Raw genomic sequence first — 18,664 nt, forward strand, 5'->3', positions numbered from 1 at the left:
TATGGCATGATACCAAGTGGTATATCATTAACCTATCAGAGGGCAGGAAGAGAGGGTCACATCCCACCCTTCCTGCCACAGCCAATTACAGGCTTATCTCTAACACAATTCTACCCACCCCCTTCACCCATTACATTTACACACTCCCCACCTTGACCTCACATCTCCATCTCCAAGGGCTCCAATATCCCATTCCTGTGGCTATTCTGTTCAAGGCAGTTATAGCCTAAATAGGCCTAAATACACCCTAAAACTGTATCAGCAAAATACCTGATTTTTCCCACACAAATCCTGCCAACTATGCTACCCATATCACCTCACCACTGAAACATACTTCTCTCAGGAGACAGGCTCTGCACACCAAGGCAATGGCTGATAAGATACCACTCTTTTCATTTTTGGTATGACCAAATGAGAGACATAGGACAAGCAGGTATGGATAGGTTGAGATTTGCTTTTAGTTCTTATTACATGTATTTTCTCCCAAACCTGTTCCTATTCCAAACTTACCTTATTTCCATTTAGGACACCACAATTTTCCCAATCATTCAGTTTCACAACCTTGGTATTATCCTCAACTCTTCATATTCCCTTACGATCAGTTGCCAAATCTTGTTCTTTCTACCTATAGAACAATTCATCCAAATTCTTCTCTCTACTCATGTTGTCACCATCCTAGTTCAGACACTCATCATCTCTCACCTGGTTTACTGCAATAGCCTCCTACTTGGTCTTTCTGTCTTAAATATCTTCCTTTTCCAATCCATCTTCCTCAAAGTTGCCAAAAATGATTTTTCTAAAAGGGCAAATCTGATCATGTAACTCTCCTACTCAAATTCCACTGGTTCCCCAATTAATTCTAGAATTTAATATCATTTCATCTTTATCTCATTTTAAAAACTTTCCGTATTGTCTAAACTTTATAATATCTGTATAGTTATTACTACAATAATATATGTGTATAATTTATTTTCAAAGTAAATATATACATATTGGAAGTGCCTACTCAAAAAATTTACTAGTAGGGACATATGATTTTTTAAAAGTGTGGGATAGCACTGTTTTACATACTTATACTCTGCTGCTTCTTGACCTTTAAATACTTCATTTTTCAGGCATTTGGAAAATGTTAAAGAAGGGATGGTGCATGTATGATGACAAGGGACCATTATGTAGGTAAATATGAAAGCATGTACATGTGAAAGTATATTTTTGTTTACTTGATTTGGTGTTTTCAGGGGAGAAACATGGCAAGAATAAGTATCTAAGCAGCAAGGCAATAATGAATAGAAACAAAAGTTATTAGTAAGGATAAATATTAATGAACATTCTCTTTTCTCTTTAACCTTTCTCTCTCAGTGACCTCATCAGCTCCCAAGGATTCAATTTCCCTCTCAATGCAGGTAATTCCCAGAGAGTCCCATAATCACCAGTTTCTTTTAAGTACATACAAACTTGTCTCCAGATAACAACAAACGTAAGCTTTGGGTCCAATTAACATGCAGGTAATACAAATGCATTTATGTTTTTATTTCTACTATCAGAAAGAGAAAATATATTTTATTTGGATATTTCAGCTTCAGTACCTAAATGAGTAAAAAGACATTTTCTTTCTGTTCTAAAGCAACAGTCAAGTTCCAGGGAAGAAAACACAGTATCTTGAAAAGCAGGTGGTAAATAACCAACCATTCATTGGAACAAATAAAAGGATCTTCCCTTGGGAGGAAAGGATACTGCACTAAAAAGTTTATGATCCAAAGAACTTGACCTTCTCTACTTTGTCTCTAGGTACCCAGACACTACCAACACAAACATGGCTGGCAACTTTATGCATTCTGATTATACATACACATTAAATAAAATAGGGAGAAATAGCTATTCTCAATAACTACTACATTAAGCCAAAGAATTTGGGAACTCTTAGTCACAGTGATATAATACTTATGAAATTTACAAGGAACTTAATAGGGAAAGAAGAGGACTTTGGAGTTTTGTTTTATTTAAGAAAGAGATTTTTTTTTTGTTTTATTTTGATTTGGGTTTCTTTTGTAGGGCAATGAGGGTTAAGTGACCTGCCCAGGGTCATGAAGCTAGTAAGTGTCAAATGTCTGAGGCTGGATTTGAAGTCAGGTCCTCCTGAATCCAGGGCTGGTGCTTTATCCACTGTGCCACCTAGCTGCTCCCAAAAAGAGATATTTTTAAAGTGCAATTTATACTATTCAATTTATATTGCATTTCTGCCAATACTTTAGAGGATTGATCATTTCTAAAGTATGAGTGTTTCTACCAAGATGCATGCCATAGGGCTATCATGCCAATTTCATGATTTACAGTGACCAAAAAGAATTATTTACCTCAGGCCAACCTTCTGGTGGTAAGCATCTTATAAACTAGGCAGATCCTTTAATAACATATACACAGTCCATTGTTGGACCTATATTCTAAGCCTTTTAAGTTTGATGGAACTTTTCAAATAGTGTTTTCTTTAGAGAAAGCCTTTGAGAAGCAAAGGTCATGAAAAAAAGACATTACAAAACATTTAGTGGAGGACTTTTACTGAACATATTTAAAATGAATCAGTGCATTTTACTAGATAACTCACAATTAGCATTTTATTCAAAGATTGTAAAAGATTTGTTAAATCATGTAAGGCTGATATTATATATACCATAGTTTTGAGTAGTTTAACCTTGGCATGTGGATTACTATGACATATGGCTTCACACTACAATTAAATTCAAACACTCACCTTTGATAATCCAAAGAACCAATTCATGCTTTTACACAACTCATGCTGACTCTATGTTTTTGCATGATTTTAGCAGAGTGGCCCAGATAGGTAACAGAATATGTCAAGGGGTGCAGAAATGATGGATTCATGTTAGCTTAAGGGATTCAAACTAACATAAGGTAAATCTGTACTAGAATCTGCAGAGAAACAGATATGACTACATAATGACAGAACAATGTTTGGACATTGCTTGGGTAAGAAATGTTTCAGCCAAAGAAACAGATGGGGTTAAAGCCACTCAACTTGTTTAGCAATTACTTGAAATTCAGGGCTTTGACATTATTCTTCTTGAAGGAGAAACAACAGAGTGTAGATTGGTACATATCAGATAGTAAGAACAAAACAGCTTATGAGAAAAAAAAGGTTAACAGTGAAATACTCCCAATATATCTAAGCTGATACATTTCAAATATTCAGGTAGATTCTCATATTCCATCATTTCTCATGGTAAAAAGAAAGGCTTTAATCAGTGCTTCAATATACTCTGCAATACGCTACTTTTAACTTAAGTGTAAAATCTGAGAATATTCACTGAGATAGTAATTTGAAATGTCTAATCTTGGTAGGCAAATTATGTTTTTTATATATCTCCATATCGACTAATGAATACATTATTTGTTCTGAAAGCTAACAGTTTTGTTTTCTAAATTCTCAAGGGAGATTATTATAGTGATTTTTTTACAAAACAAAAAAAAAACCTTACAAATGAAACTTTTCTCTTCAATTGTTGGTCATAAGGCAAAAAAGAACAAACACAATTATAATTTTTTCTTCATTTTTGAGAATAGAGAAATTAAAATCCAACATAGGGCAGCTAGGTGGCACCGTGGATAAAGCACCAGCCCTGGATACAGGAGGACCTGAGTTCAAATCTGGCCGTAGACACTTGACACTTACCAGCTGTGTGACCCTGGGCAAGTCACGTAACCCTTATTGCCCCACAAAAACCAAAAATAAAACAAAACAAAAATCCAACATGAAGGTGGCAGATGATAAAATATATGTAGAATTTTACATGGAATTGATGTTTAAGCAATTATTATATGGTTTGCTTCATGTTAAATACTACAAAGATCATAAGTTTATATACAACATGGTCCCTACTTTTAGGAAATGTAAAAGGTAAGGGATTCCTCTGGGAATTGCAAATGTTCAACTTTATTCATATATATAAAACATTTATCTCTAAACACTACTACAACGAAAGATAAAACTAAGGTGAAATGAACGATAAAGCAAGTTTAAATTGTTGAACTGCAAGAATCATGTTGGTTTCTTTAAAAAGCTACTTATACATAACCAGGTGTTTCATCTCAATTTTTACAATAAGGTTAAGACCACATCTTTTGTTGTTGTTGTGTTGTTGAACCACATCTGACTCTTTTAAAGTCAGAAAACCCCATTTGGGCTTTTCATGCGAAGCATACTGAAGTAGTTTACCATTTCCTTTTCCAGCTCAATGTTATAGATGAGGAACTAAGGCAAACAAGATTAAATGATTTGACCAGGGTCACACAGCTATTGTGATAAAATAATGGGATTTGGCAGATGCCCAGGGGCCCCACCTGAAGATTGATTTAGAATTGTTTGAATTGGGTGAGACTGAGAAACTGAGTACATACTTAAGAATGACTAAATTGAGACCATACTTGGCTGGCCCTGAGTGGGGTGTTGTTTTCTGAGGCAGTGGACTACTGACATCAGCAAGAGACTACTCTCAACCAATCAGTTTGAAAGACCTCCCCTTTTGAGGAGGGAGACAGGAAGTAGGAAGGTGAGTCTCACTCACTGGATTGGTCTCTTTTGGTCCAGAATTGGCCTTGGTGGCTGGAGACGGAGAACAGGAGGGTCCCTCTTTTCATCCAGGATTTTGGCATGGTGGCGTCAGGGGCAGAACAGAGTAGAAAGATCTACTCTATGTGTTCTCTACAGAAATGTGGATAGCTAAATAAAGGTGGCTCTTTCAACTTCTCTCTCTCTCTCTTCACTAACTTCTAATATACTTTAATAAATCTTTAAATGCCTAAACTCTTGCTGAATTTATCAGTAATCTTAGCCAGTCCCCCCGCCAAAACTGGGGGAGCAGGTTAGGACCCACATTTAGATTTTAAACATCACACTATTAAGTGTCTAAGGCTGCATCTGAACTCACAAAGAGGGGTCTTCCTGACTCCAGGGCCAGCACTCTACCTACTGCACTACCTAACTGCCCACAAGACTACATCTATAGGTGGTGAACTCTTGGCCTATAGCCAATCAAGCCCACAAAACTCCAAAGTGAGTCAAACCAAATTATAGTGTAATTGGGAAATATTTAACAAAATAAATACACTATAATATAACATGGATAACACTAATTTGTGGTTTTCTAAGTCAATGTACAGCCAACAGAGATAAAATGCTGTTTGAATTTGACCCCACTGCTCTAGAGTACTGAATTTTGTGAGAATTGGTATTAGGACAGACTTGTCTCTACTATAATACTTTGAGAATAGTAATTCTATCAACCAACAATGGTTGTTGTTACTTTTGAATAAGCAAATAGTGATTTTCTATTTTGATTCAAATGAAAAAAGAATACTACACACATCCCATAACCATGTTCAAAAGGGAAGAACATATATGACAGGACTGCTCTCGAGTAAAAAGCCATGGAACAGGAGTAGTAGCACTTGGTTTTGCACCATTTTAACTCATCTAACAAGTAAAGTATAATTATCTGTGTCTGGGCCACATCTCCAAACTAGACAAGAGGCTTCCTGAGGACAGGTATCTTACTTTCTATCTTGCCTAGTGCTCAGCACAAAGTTTAGTAGAAAGTATGCCTTTGTAAAATGTTCTAGAACTGAAACTCATCCTCTGTCAAATGAAGAATTAGGAGACATTAAAGCCTAGAAAAGGTTAAGAAACATACCAAGAACATACAGCACATAAACAGCAGATGTGAGACTAGAACCTATGTTTGCAATCTCTTGGCCCAATGTTCTTTCTACTACAAACCACTAAGAATTGAATTTTCACTATTCTGTGGTCTCTGGCTATTCTAGAGTAGGAACTTTGAAGTTACCCTCTGCTTCAAATAGATGATGGAAGGAGTGCTTTGATTTTATACTTGAACTGATGTGTTGACTCACACATCCTTGGGCAACCACAAAAAGTATATTTTATATAGCTACACACATGCGTACATGTACACCCTCATGCACACATTTATAAATTTCTGGTTTGGGAATAGCTATTTCTGTAATTGTTAGACCAGTACCATTAACAGAATAAAGATCTTTAGCTTTCTATAAACCCCCTCCAAATTCAGCAAGATGATCATTTCAAGTGGAAAATTTTAGTATAAGAACTACAAAACTACAAAAATTAGTAAAGTGACAAAGATAAGTGTGAATTATAATTCTTGATTCTGACAAAAATGTTTTGCTGATGTCTAACAGGTAAGCTCAGGAGGCAGCAATAGCCTTTACTTAACTGGACTGTCCTATACTGCTGCTTTGCTTTTTGAAAGGCAATTTGCCCCCAGAAAATGCTATTGCTAATGGTTAATTTAATCTTCTAGAATTAGCTGAGAAGTTCTAGCCATACCACACTGTTTTACCTTATCAGCCTGGCGCATGTAGCAGTAGAGAATTCCTCTCATACATTTTATAGCTGAATGCTCCAGCTCATGGGTCCTTCCCTTGTCATCATCAATGCGCCTGGTTGAGAGAGATAATTCACGAAACAAATTGGAAATGCATTTGCAAAGAAAGCAGTGCTTTAGATAATTAAGTATTTAACTGTTCAGTTAATCCTGTGTTACAGTGATGTCCACTAATTCTGTCATAGTTAAAGACCACCATTTTTTCCTTTTCTTTATTAAAAACAAATTATTATTAATCTTTTATTTTTATAAAATCTGTATTTCCCAATATATCCCTCTCCATTCCCCTTCCCAGGGAGCCATTTCTCATGAGAGAGAGAGAGAAAGAAAGAGCCCATAGCAAAACAAATATTTTTAAAAGTCTAACATACAAGTATTCAAAAACACATAATCCACCATCTTTTCAAAGAAGGGGGCAGGTTGCTTTTCATATTTCTTTGGGATGAAGCTTGGTTATTGTAATATTATAGCATTCGGTTTCACATTTTGTTTTATTACTCTTGTTCTTTATATTTCCATTGTAGTGTAATTGGATAGTAGTCATGGTAGTCACGTATATTGTTTTCCTTTTCTGGTTATGTCATATTTTATCAGTTAAATAAATCTTCTCATACTTTTCTACATTCATCATGTTAATCATTTCTCATTCATTGCATAATATTGTATTACATTCACGAACCACAAATTGGCCATCTTCCAATAAATGGGCATCTCCTTATTTCCAGTTCTTTTTTATTACAAAAAGTACCACTATAGTTTGGTGTGAATGAAACTAGTCTTTTTGTTACTGAACTCCTTGGATTATAAACATGTCATCAATTGCTTAAATGAAACTTCTCACTTAAACATTAAATTTTTTAAGACAAGATAAATCCATATTGTTTGTTTTAATTTATATGGCTATAAGGTCATTGTCAGGTATTAATATTTTAAAAGAGATAAATTTTCTGCATGGAAATTAGAAAATAGCACTTACAGGTGAGAATGGACTTAGTTAAATATTCTGCTTATCTCTAGTTCTTCATAAAATAAGTCTCAAATATGTTACATATATTAAGCATATATTTTCTAATTTATGTCAAAAATAACTATTTTGCCACCATATTTACTGAACATTAAATAAGACTCATGATGATTCAGATATACTTGTAAAAAAAACCTCTAAGCATAATGAAAAACACTGCATAATATTCCATAACAGAATTCAGTTTGTACTTTTCTCTACTAGAAATCTGCTTCTTTAGTTTGTTCATTTTGTGTACAAGAAATTAAAAGTTATAAAGGGGATATACAACTAAATTCTATTTGGGATTCAATTTTTTAGATGTAAAAAAGAAATCTGCTCACTTGTTGCCAATAGGGTACATTTAGTAAGGTCTAAAGCCCTTACAAAGAGCCCAATAACCTGTAACAATTATGTCCCACAACTGACTGAAATACTTTCTTCCTCCTCCTCCTGCTCCTCCTTCTTTTTGGCAAGGCAATGAGGGTTAAGTGACTTGCCCAGGGTCACACAGCTAGTAAGTGTCAAGTGTCTGAGGCCGGATTTGAACTCAGGTACTCCTGAATCCAGGGTCAGTGCTTTATCCACTGCACCACCTAGCTGCCCCCAAATACTTTTTTCTTTAGGCACAATCTGTGTACACGAGTAAGAGAAGGAAGAATACTGCTGGGCTTAGAAGATTAATAGTCTTTTGGTGAGGGAGGAGGAGAAATCAATTTTTGTTGTTTAGCAGTTTTTTCAGTCTTATCTGACTCTTCATGATCCTTTTTGGGGTTTTCTTGACAAAGATACTAAGGTGGTTTGCTTTTTTCTTCTTCAGCTCATTTTACATATGAGGAACTGAGGTAAACAAGGTTAAGTGATTTGCCCAGGGTTGCATAGCTATTCAGTGTCTGAGGTCAGATTTGAACTAAGGGAAGATCAGTCTTCCTGATTCCCAGTTCAGTGCTATATCCACTGCACCACCTAGCTGCCCAGAGAAATCAATAAGTATGCCAAAAAGAAATGGAATAGTTGTGGCAAATCATTATATGCACACTATTAGGTAAATGAAAAGTAAATTTAATACTTTCAAAGGTTGATCCAAAATACTACAATTCTCATTGGAATTCTACTTTCAAATTAACATTCTTAAAGACTATATAACTGCTATTATTTGCTATTTGAGTAGAAAAAAAGTAAAAGGAGGAAAACTCCACTGTTAAAGCAATACTGAAAACCTGAATGAGTTGGGTTTTTTCCTTAAAACCCTAGAAATAATACTTGAAGATTCTTTGAAGTAAATATATAAGCTACTATTTGCATGTTTAGCCACATGAATGATCTAATAAGAAAATATGGGACAGCTAGGTGGCACAGTAGGTAGAGCACTGGCCCTGGAGGACCTGAGGTCAAATCCGGCCTCAGACACTTAACACTTACTAGCTGTGTGACCCTGGGCAAGTCACTTAATCCTAATTGCCTCACTAAAAATAAATAAATAAATAAAAAGAAAATAGGAAGCAAATTTTGAAAACTTTATTTTATTCAGTTCTTGGTATGTTGTGTTTTGTTTTCACTGAAAAAAACGTCTTGGGTTGAACTTGAAGTGTATTTTGCTGACAGTCTCTTAAGATTTATAGAAAATAAGAGCAGGTTGGGAGAGAATGAAGATTCTTGCTGGTGTTGAGATTCCACAGGAATCCTTCTTGAGAAACAATTATTAATAATTGCTGTCTTTGGGGACCCAGAGATCTCTCTTTCTTAAGTTCTCCCCTCCCCTCCAATCAAAGACAAGGTCTCCTTGAGCGACTATTAAATCTTATCTGGGTCAAACCCATCCCAATCCCAGGTTTACATAAGGAGCCTTAGGTGGAGACAGATTATTTTATCTAGAAAAACTAAAGGACTTTACTGATGAGATTTGGCCTGCATGAACCAGTTCTAGGTGGGAACCATTGTGTCAGTTTGGATGGGGGTTTCTAAATTTCTCCTTGATGTCATCTTTACTTGAGTCATTTTAATATAATCACCTCCAAATGATGCTAACCAATTAGACTTAATTGCTGTGCGATGGACTTCCTACAGGATGAAAGGTATATGAACCACAGCCAACCTTGAGGAAGGGGTCTTTGGTCTGAGAGAGGACAGCCATAGACCTTGTTTCATTAATAACCCACCAGCCATATTAATAAAATGATTAAATTTCTCAGTTCCCATGTTTCTCATTATTCTTAATCATAACACTTCTACAAAGATATTACAAACCAACCATTGGGAGACGCACAAAATAATCTAAATTAGGTGAACTGCATCTCTCTCAGTCACATCAATGAACCTATCTGAGCCTCAGCTTTCTCACTTGTAAAATGAGGTGTTTGGACCAGATAATCTCTAAGATTCCTTACATCTCTAAATCTATGATTCTAGACTCCACAACTTTTTGTGAAGGGCAATGAATAAAATAAAGATGAATATCACAAAGGCATTATTTTAGAAGCAGTGTGGCCCAGTACAGAAAGCCCTGGCCTTGGATTCAGAGGGCTGGTGATTAAATCCCAGCTTATGTCACTTACTTCCTAGGTGACCTTGGGCAAATCACTTAACCTTTCTAGGCCTCAGTTTCCCCATTGTAAAAAAACAAAATGTGACTAGATTGGGGCAGCTAAGTGCTGCATCAGATAAAGCACTGGCCTTGGATTCAGGAGGACCTGAGTTCAAATCTGGATTTAGACACTTGACACACTAGCTGTGTGACCGTGGGAAAGTCACTTAACCCTCATTGCCCTGCAAAAAAAAAAAAAGTGACTAGATGACCCTTAAGGTCCTTATCAGATCTAAGTTTGGGTACTTATCAGGTATATATTCCCTCTATTTCCCTTTATAGAAACTGGATCACTTAAGGGTAAAAAATTATTTATAACAACTTTTTCCTATAAAAAACGGTTTGGACTTAGAGAAATATGGTAAATATATGTCCTATGCAAAAATGTAATCAGTAATACAGTACCCACCCCCTTCAAAGGAAACCAGGGGACAATATTAAAACATTGCCTATAATATTATTATCCAATTACTTTTTTCTAAACATAAAAAAGAACATGCTTGATTGCTTAACAGACATTTATTCAAAGGATATTTAAATATAGAAAGAACCTCAAAGATCATCTAGTCCAGTTTCCTCATTTTACAGATTAAAAAAAAAAAAAGTGAGGTCCAGAGAGGCTGGGTGATTGTCCAGAGGAACATAAGAAGGAATTAAACATCAGAATCAGGATTCAAAACCAGTCCTTTAACTCCAAATCCAATGTTGTAATGCACCATGTACCTATCTTCCCTTTCCTGTTTCACTAAAACTTATGATACTTCATTTGACATACCAATTCCCCAGTCCCAGTATCAAGCTATATAATTTGGATCAAAACTGCAGGTATACCTATCCTTTTCCACTTTCTCAACCTTGAAGTATGATTAATTACACTTCTCAAAGTCTGAGATTCAGAATCATGGAGAAATGACAAAAGTTTTCAAGAATAAGAGTCATTCTCTAGTAACTAACTGACCAAGGGATAGAATCAATTTCATTTTGTAAAAAGAAATACAATCAATAATTGTATGAAAAAGATGTTCAAAATCCCTATAAAAGAAATCTAAATGAAAACAAAACTGAAATATCCCTTACCTAACAATCATAAGATTAGCAAAGATAACAAAAGAAATAGCTAGTCAATTTCAGAAAAGCTATGAAAATATAGGCACATTAATATATAGTTGGTTCATCAAATTTGGAAAGTCATTTAAAGAACTGTTCTCCAAAAACTGAACCAAAATATTCGTAGTACCACTATTTTTAGTAGCAAATGAGAGCTAGGCATCTTTTTCTCACATGGTCAGCTATCATCCTATTCTTATAAGCAGTGGTCCTATTCCTTTTTTAATTGTCCTCTTTCCCTCAACATAACTCCAAAAACCACTTTTTGTTGTCCTTAGTTCTCATTAGCCTAAGCTCATTCTGACCTTTATAAATTTTGACATTCTTACAGAATTTTGAATTCATTACCTGTTGCCTGAGATCTTGCTCCCACATTCTATATCATTTTTCTTTTAAAAAAAGATTAATTTTATTAACATCAACACCTTCATTTATGAACACTGTTCTATCTGCCTGATCCAGATATCCATCTCTTTTAACAAAATAAGTAACAAAGAAAAAAAGCAAAATTAAATACATCAACTAAATCTAACAGTATATGTACAGTTCATCACATTTCCCCCTACTTCCCGTCTTCTAAATGAAGAGAAGCTGCATTTTCTCATCTCTTTCTTTAGAAAAATGCTAAATGATTATAAGTACAAAGTTCATTTTTCTTGTTGCTATTCTGCTCATTTATGTTGCAGTCATTGTGTATATTAGTTTAGTTCTGCTTCCTTTACTCTGTATTCATATGTTTCCCATTATTCTATGAATTATTCATAGTTATCACTTCTTATGGCACATTCATAGACCACAGTTTTTTTTAAACAACTTCCCAATCAATGTCCAACCACAGAACAATGGATACTTACTTTGTCTCTAGTTCTTTGTTACCACAAAGTGTTGCTTACAAACATTATGGTGAATATAGGACCTTTCATTCTGCTTTTGATGCCCTAGGGTTATATGCTTGGAAAGGGAATCTCTGCTTCAAAGGGTAAGGACATTTTAATCAATTTCATTGCATAATTCTGAATTGCTTACCAGAAGTGATGGGCCAGTTCACAGTCTTACCAAAAGTGTTAGTGTACATTTATCTGTGTTGGTCTTTTCAGGTTTTCATTATTGAGTGTTTCTCACCCTGCCTGTGCTAACATACTCTGAAGAATTTTATTCAATGGGATTCTGTCTAACCTTCCTCTGAACCTCTTGAATTCTATTTTTCCAAAACCTAGGGTGCAGGTCAGACTATCTAAATGTGCTGTTCTTTATCACAAACTCCAGGATGGAATTGGTACTATCCATTTCAGTAAGAAGTACTATTGTACCTTTCTCATTCTTGCTAGTGAGAATAAGATATGAAATGGAACTTCCCCTGGTTCTTATTCCACATTAAGAAGAATAAAAATGGGGGCAGCTAGGTGGCACAGTGGAAAAAGCACTAGCCCTGGATTCAGGAGGACCTGAGTTCAAATGTGGCCCCAGACACTTGACACTAGCTGTGTGACCCTGGGCAAGTCACTTCACCCTCATTGCCCCCCCACACACACACACACACAAAAATAGAATAAAAATATCCTTCAAAAAGTGGAAATATTTTATGCATAAAGCAATGGATAACTATCAATTAAATGGATCACTATTTTTATAAAAATTAAGTCAGGGCAGCTAGATGGTGCAGTGGATAGAGCACCGGCCCTGGATTCAGGAGTACCTGAGTTCAAATCCAGCCTCAGACACTTAACACTTACTAGCTGTGTGACCCTGGGCAAGTCACTTAACCCCAATTGCCTTACTAAAAAAAAAAAAAAAGAAAAGAAAAATTAAGTCAGGTAGTTTAGAGGGGGTAATCATCATGTGGAAGCAATACGGTTGGGCAGTATTTACTTATTAGGGCAAAGAATGAGTACCAATAGCAGCCACAAGAAACTAATCTGACTGCCATGCCCCTAGAAGCTATTCTCATATGTGGCTGTCTCTCCTGCAGCAAACAAACAGATGCAAAAAACAAACACAAATCCATGTCATAGAATTTATATGCTGCTGTGAAATTTCAAAAGTGATCACAGGGGGCAGCTGGGTGGCGCAGTGGATAAAGCACTGGCCCTGGATTCAGGAGTACCTGAGTTCAAATCCGGCCTCAGACACTTGACACTTACTAGCTGTGCGACCCTAGGCAAGTCACTTAACCCCCATTTCCCCACCAAAAAAAAAAAAAAAGTGATCACATTCTTCCAGGGACTAGTTTTATGGCTAAGTCAAGGATTGATCATAGTGGACTGGTTGTGAAATAAGCTGTCTGTGAAGAGAAGTATATAGGATTAAAACTGTCCTAGAGTATAAGCTGTGATCAAAACCCTCACTTGTTCACATGACTTGGTTTGGTGCAAATGCCTCCATGGACCTCCTTACCCCTGATTACTTAGTGAACTAGAATAATTTCTGAGGTATCTAGTGAAAACTAAACTAAAAGTGACTTTATTAACTGTGTATAACCTTTGATCCAGCAATACTACTACTAGGTCTTTATCCTAAAGAGATCATTAAAAAGAGAAAAGGACCCACATGTACAAAAATATTTATAGCAGTTCTTTTTGTGGTGGCAAAGAATTGAAAATTGGGGGAATGCCCATCAATTAGGGAAAGGCTGAACAAGTTCTGGTATATGAAGTTAATGGAATACAATTTTGCTATAAGAAACAATGGAAAGGCAGATTTCAGAAAACTCTGAAAAGATTTACATGAATTGATGCTGAGTGAAGTGAGCAGAACCAGGAGAACATTGTACACAATAACAGCAACACTGTGCAGTGATCAACTATGACGGACTTAGCTCTTCTCAGCAACACAATGATCTAAGACAATTCCTAAAGACTCATAATGGGAAATGCTCTCCACATCCAGAAAATGAACTATGGAGTCTGCAGATTGAAGCATACTATTTTCATGTTTTTTGGTTTTTTCTTTCTCATGGTTTCCCCCTTTTGTTCTGATCCTTCGTACTAACTAATGTGGAAATTCGTTTAACATGATTGTACATGTGTAACCTATAACAGATTGTTTGCTATCTTAGGGAAGGGGAAGGAGAAGGGGAGAAAAACCTGGAACTCAAAATCTTATAAAAATAAATGTTAAAAACTACCTTTCATGTAATTGGAAAAAATAAAATACTATTAAGTTAAAAAAAAACCAAATAAACATAAAAAAGTGACTTTACTAAATCAATCTCAAATATTTATAGCTGTTCTTTTTGAGCAGGCAAAGAAATGGAAAGTGAAGGGCTGCCCATCAGTCAGAGAATAGCTGAACAAGTTAAAATATGTGAATGTAATAGAATACTATTATACTATTAAAACAATTATAAATGGGATGATTTCTGAGAAACATGGGGAAAGTATGTGAAATGATGGAGAGTGGAGTGAGCAGAACCAGGAGAACAATGTCTACAATAACAATAATGCTGTAAAGAGAAGCAGCTTTGACAGATTTTGAAACTCTGATCAATGCCATTATCAACCACAGTTCCAGAGGGCTAATGATGAACCAGGGAATCCACCTCCTCACAAAGAGGAGAGAGATTCAGAGGGCAGAGTAAGATGGATTCATTTTATTTTACATGGCCAATGTGGGAATCTATTTTACTTGACTATACATATTTGTCTTTCTTTGGGGAGGGGGGGGGCGGAGCAGGGCAATAAGGGTTAAGTGACTTGCCCAGGGTCACACAGCTAGCAACTGTCAAGTGTCTGAGGTCAGATCTGAACTCAGTTCCTCCTGAATCCAGGCCTGGTGCTTTATCCACTGTGCCACCTAGCTGCCCGACTAGACATATTTGTAACAAGTTTTGTTTTTCTTTCTCTTTCAGGGGAAGGGAGAGAAGGTAGCTTTTCATTGAGTACAAAAAAATAAAATTTAATTAAAAAAAAATCTATCAATCAAATTACACAGGGTTGTTAACAACTATACTCTAAAAATGTAATTCCCTTATTAATCTTATCTATGCAGTTGTCACAATTAATATATTTAACATAATCTATATAATGAGTCATAGACTAGTACAGAAACCTGGGTTCTAGGCCTAGTCCTGACTTGGCTAACTCTATGTCCTTGAAAATAGCTTCTCTGAATCAGTTTTCTCATCCTTAAGATGAGGTATTTTCAAACCAAATGACTTCTAAGTTCTGCCATTCTAGGATTATTTAGGACATTTCCCAAGAAAGTTTCTTAATTATTTTACAAAGAGACATGGGTAGGTTCTTCATAGAGGGCAAAGAGTGGAATTCTTGACTGTCATGAAATAGAGAAGTTAGTCTACTAACAAGTGAAACCATGTTTTTAAATTGTTTTAGTGGCTAAAATATAACTTGTCACTGACCGGGGTTTGCTTTCCCCTCCAATATTTACTAGCCCCTCATTTAATACCTCTGAGACTTCATTCTCCCTTCTATAAAATGGTAACAACAACAACAACAACAAACAACAAAAACCAAACCTGCATTAACTACCTTACTGGGTTTGTAAACATTGAAGTTTTAGATAAATGAGTTATTATTGTCAATAATAACTTTGATTCCTCTGTGTTTTCTACCTTGATATGACTTTATGATAAGGGTACTGTGCTTCAAAATCTAAAAACCATACATGTATATGCTAAACATACCCTTTTCATTCCCTAAGAGGTATGGTTTAGGCCAAGATCATTGAGGCTACTGTGCTTTCCCCCCAAAACTTTATCACTAAAAGGTTCAGATGCCCAATGCTAGGGAAACTTTGGATTACCTGGGGGAAGGGCTTTCCCCCAGAAATCTAGTACTTTTCTTTACATTAGTTTCTTTAAAAAACAAAAAAAAACCCAAAAAAACCCCAACCTTCTCCTTTAGAAATCCAATTATTTGGCTAGAAGATAAAATTGCTTTCAATATCAAACCTGTCATGTTCTTGCATGAAAAGATGGGATTTAAAGCTGTTATGCATTAAGAAGATCCAGTATACAGCAACAGCAATATGATTTTAAGAACAACTTTGAGTGAATAAGTCATTTTGACTATGATAAATATCCAAATTAACTATAATGTTCATATGAAGAAAGATGGGAAAGAACTAATAGAATTATGTACAGAATAATTTTACATTTTATATATATATATATGTGTGTGTGTGTGTGTACATGTGTATGTGTATACATAGACACACACACACATATACACACATACCTATTTATGTGTAATGCTAACCATCTCTAGTGGCAGGGTGGAGGGAAGAAAAAAAAGAAATTTACATGACAACTTTATTACATATTTAAAAGGAATAGCAAGTTGTACATAATCGATTTGTAGTTTCATGTGCAATCATCTTTTTTAATATACCGTTATGTAAATGCTTGTTTTATTCCATAAATTAAATTTTTAAAAATAGTAAGAAGATCCAGAAGACAACAAGGTATCTAGATTTAGTCAGGGTGCATCAATAAAGACCAAGTTCAAGTCTTTTCTCTGTATATAGGACTAAATACACTAGCTTTTGTCAGTTAATATAGAATCAAAGAATTTAAAACTAGTAAAGGGACTTAGAAATCAATTTAGTCAGATGAGAGATAGGGAAGTACCTTTAGTAATATTCTACTACAATACCTCAACAAGATAGTTAGTTTTCCACTCCGATTCCTCAACATTTTATGGAAGTGATCTTTAGTTTCTTCAGGCTATGCCAGAAAAAAATTTGGATAAGTCTTAAAAAGACAGAAAACTGGAGTATGCACCCAGTGATGCAATGTAAATCTCACACTCAAGATAGCCCAGCAGAGAAGGATTATGTATAATTCATTTATACTGTATTATGGTAGACAAGGCATAAAGTTTATTCCTAAATAAATTTCAATTACATATCCTTTTTACCTGACAAAAATTCAGTTCATATAAAAATTCTGTAACTATTGGAATGACACCACCTGCTGGAGACTTACTGTAGAAAAGCTCCACCATGAGGTGAAGGTCTCTGAGGGCAAGACCATGCGTCTTTTCTTTGGCGTCAGGAAGTGGCATTTGCGTGTGGGAGGAAGAAGGAGGAACCTGGCACTCTGACTCTCCCTCTTTCCTGTGGACTCCGGTGGAGAAGGGAGCTAGAAATGAGCTCTCCCTTTAAAAGATAGAGCTCTCTCTCTTTACCAAATTCTTATTCTCCTTAATAAATGCTTAAAAGTCTAACTCTTGCTAAAGCTTATAATTGATTGGCGACCACTCATTAGATATTTTAGACAAACTAGCTAGAATTTTAGCCCCCTTTACAGATGGCGACCACTCATTAGATTTTAGATAGTTTCTCTAGAATTTTAGCTTTAACAATTCCAAATCCAAATGTGGCTTCTGTAAACGAATAAAAAATGCTAGACTCTAAATATATACTTCTATATACTTAATTGTACAGAAGAATATAAGCTTCTTGAGGGCATAAAATCTTTCATTATTGTCTTTGAATCCCCAATACCTGACATAAAGTAGTTTCTGAATTAATGCTTATTGATTAACTGATTCACAACTTTGGTTAGAGGAAGAATTTTTATTGATATCTATTGTTTTTATATCACCTTTATTCCCCAATATATGAATTTCCCATACCCTCTCAAAGAACAATCCCTTCAAAGAATAAATATTTTAAAAACAGTTTAGCAAACTAATTAATATGTCAACTAAGTTATTATATGCAGTCTACCTCATTATTATATACAGTCTATATCAACTCTTCCAATAAAGGAGGAGTTATATTCTCATATCACTTATCTATGGCAATGATCATTATCATTACATAGCATTCAGTTTCTGTTTTGTTGGTATTGTTTTTACTTACATTTGTGTAGTTACTGTACATGATGGTTTTTTCTTTGGGGGGAGGGGGGGGTTGGGGTTTTTTGCAGGGCAATGAGGGTTAAATGACTTGCCCAGGGTCACTCAGTAAGTGTAAAGTGTGTGAGGCCAAATTCGAACTCAGGTCCTCCTGAATCAAAGGCTGGGGTTTTATCCACTGCACTACCTAGTTGCCCCTACATGCTAGGTTGTTGTTTTTTTAAAATTATGCTTACATCTATCTATATAAATGTATATATTTCTTCCTCAGAATTCTTCATATCCATTATTTCTTATATACCACATGTAGTATAATTTGCTTAGTTATTACCCAATCATTGAGCAACTAAGTTCTTTCAAGTACTTTGGGGCCACAAAAAAGTGCTGCTATAAATATTCTGGGCTATCTGGGCTATTTTTTATGACTGATCTACTTGGGGTATATGCCTATCAGTATAAGAGAATTTTTAACTAAAAAAGAAATAGAAGAGATAATAAAAGATAACTGATGCTGTTGACATGAAACTAAAAGTTTGTGCATGAAGGACATGAACTAAGGGAGAATTAAAAAGACAACTGAAGAGCAGGAAAATATTTGCTTTAAAAAGCAAGAATATATTTGCTTTTAAATATTACTGATAAAATACCTTCTTTGTTAAATGGGATCAATGACTCAGGTGAAAGAAAAAAAAGGATTCAATAAGAAATG

At 35.3% G+C, this 18,664-nt stretch overlaps 1 protein-coding gene across 4 annotated transcripts in view; it reads right to left on the bottom strand.

Moving 5' to 3' along the window:
* PHKB (phosphorylase kinase regulatory subunit beta) overlaps nt 1-18,664 on the bottom strand; it is a 250,960-nt gene that overhangs the window by 188,655 nt on the left and 43,641 nt on the right. For all 4 annotated transcript variants that reach the window (XM_043983714.1, XM_043983715.1, XM_043983712.1 and 1 more), the window contains one exon: nt 6,396-6,495. In XM_043983714.1, coding sequence (XP_043839649.1) covers nt 6,396-6,495 — 100 coding nt within the window. The remainder of the gene's footprint in view (nt 1-6,395; nt 6,496-18,664) is intronic.

Source organism: Dromiciops gliroides, chromosome 2 (genome assembly GCF_019393635.1).
Source record: "Dromiciops gliroides isolate mDroGli1 chromosome 2, mDroGli1.pri, whole genome shotgun sequence".
NCBI lineage: Eukaryota > Metazoa > Chordata > Mammalia > Microbiotheria > Microbiotheriidae > Dromiciops > Dromiciops gliroides.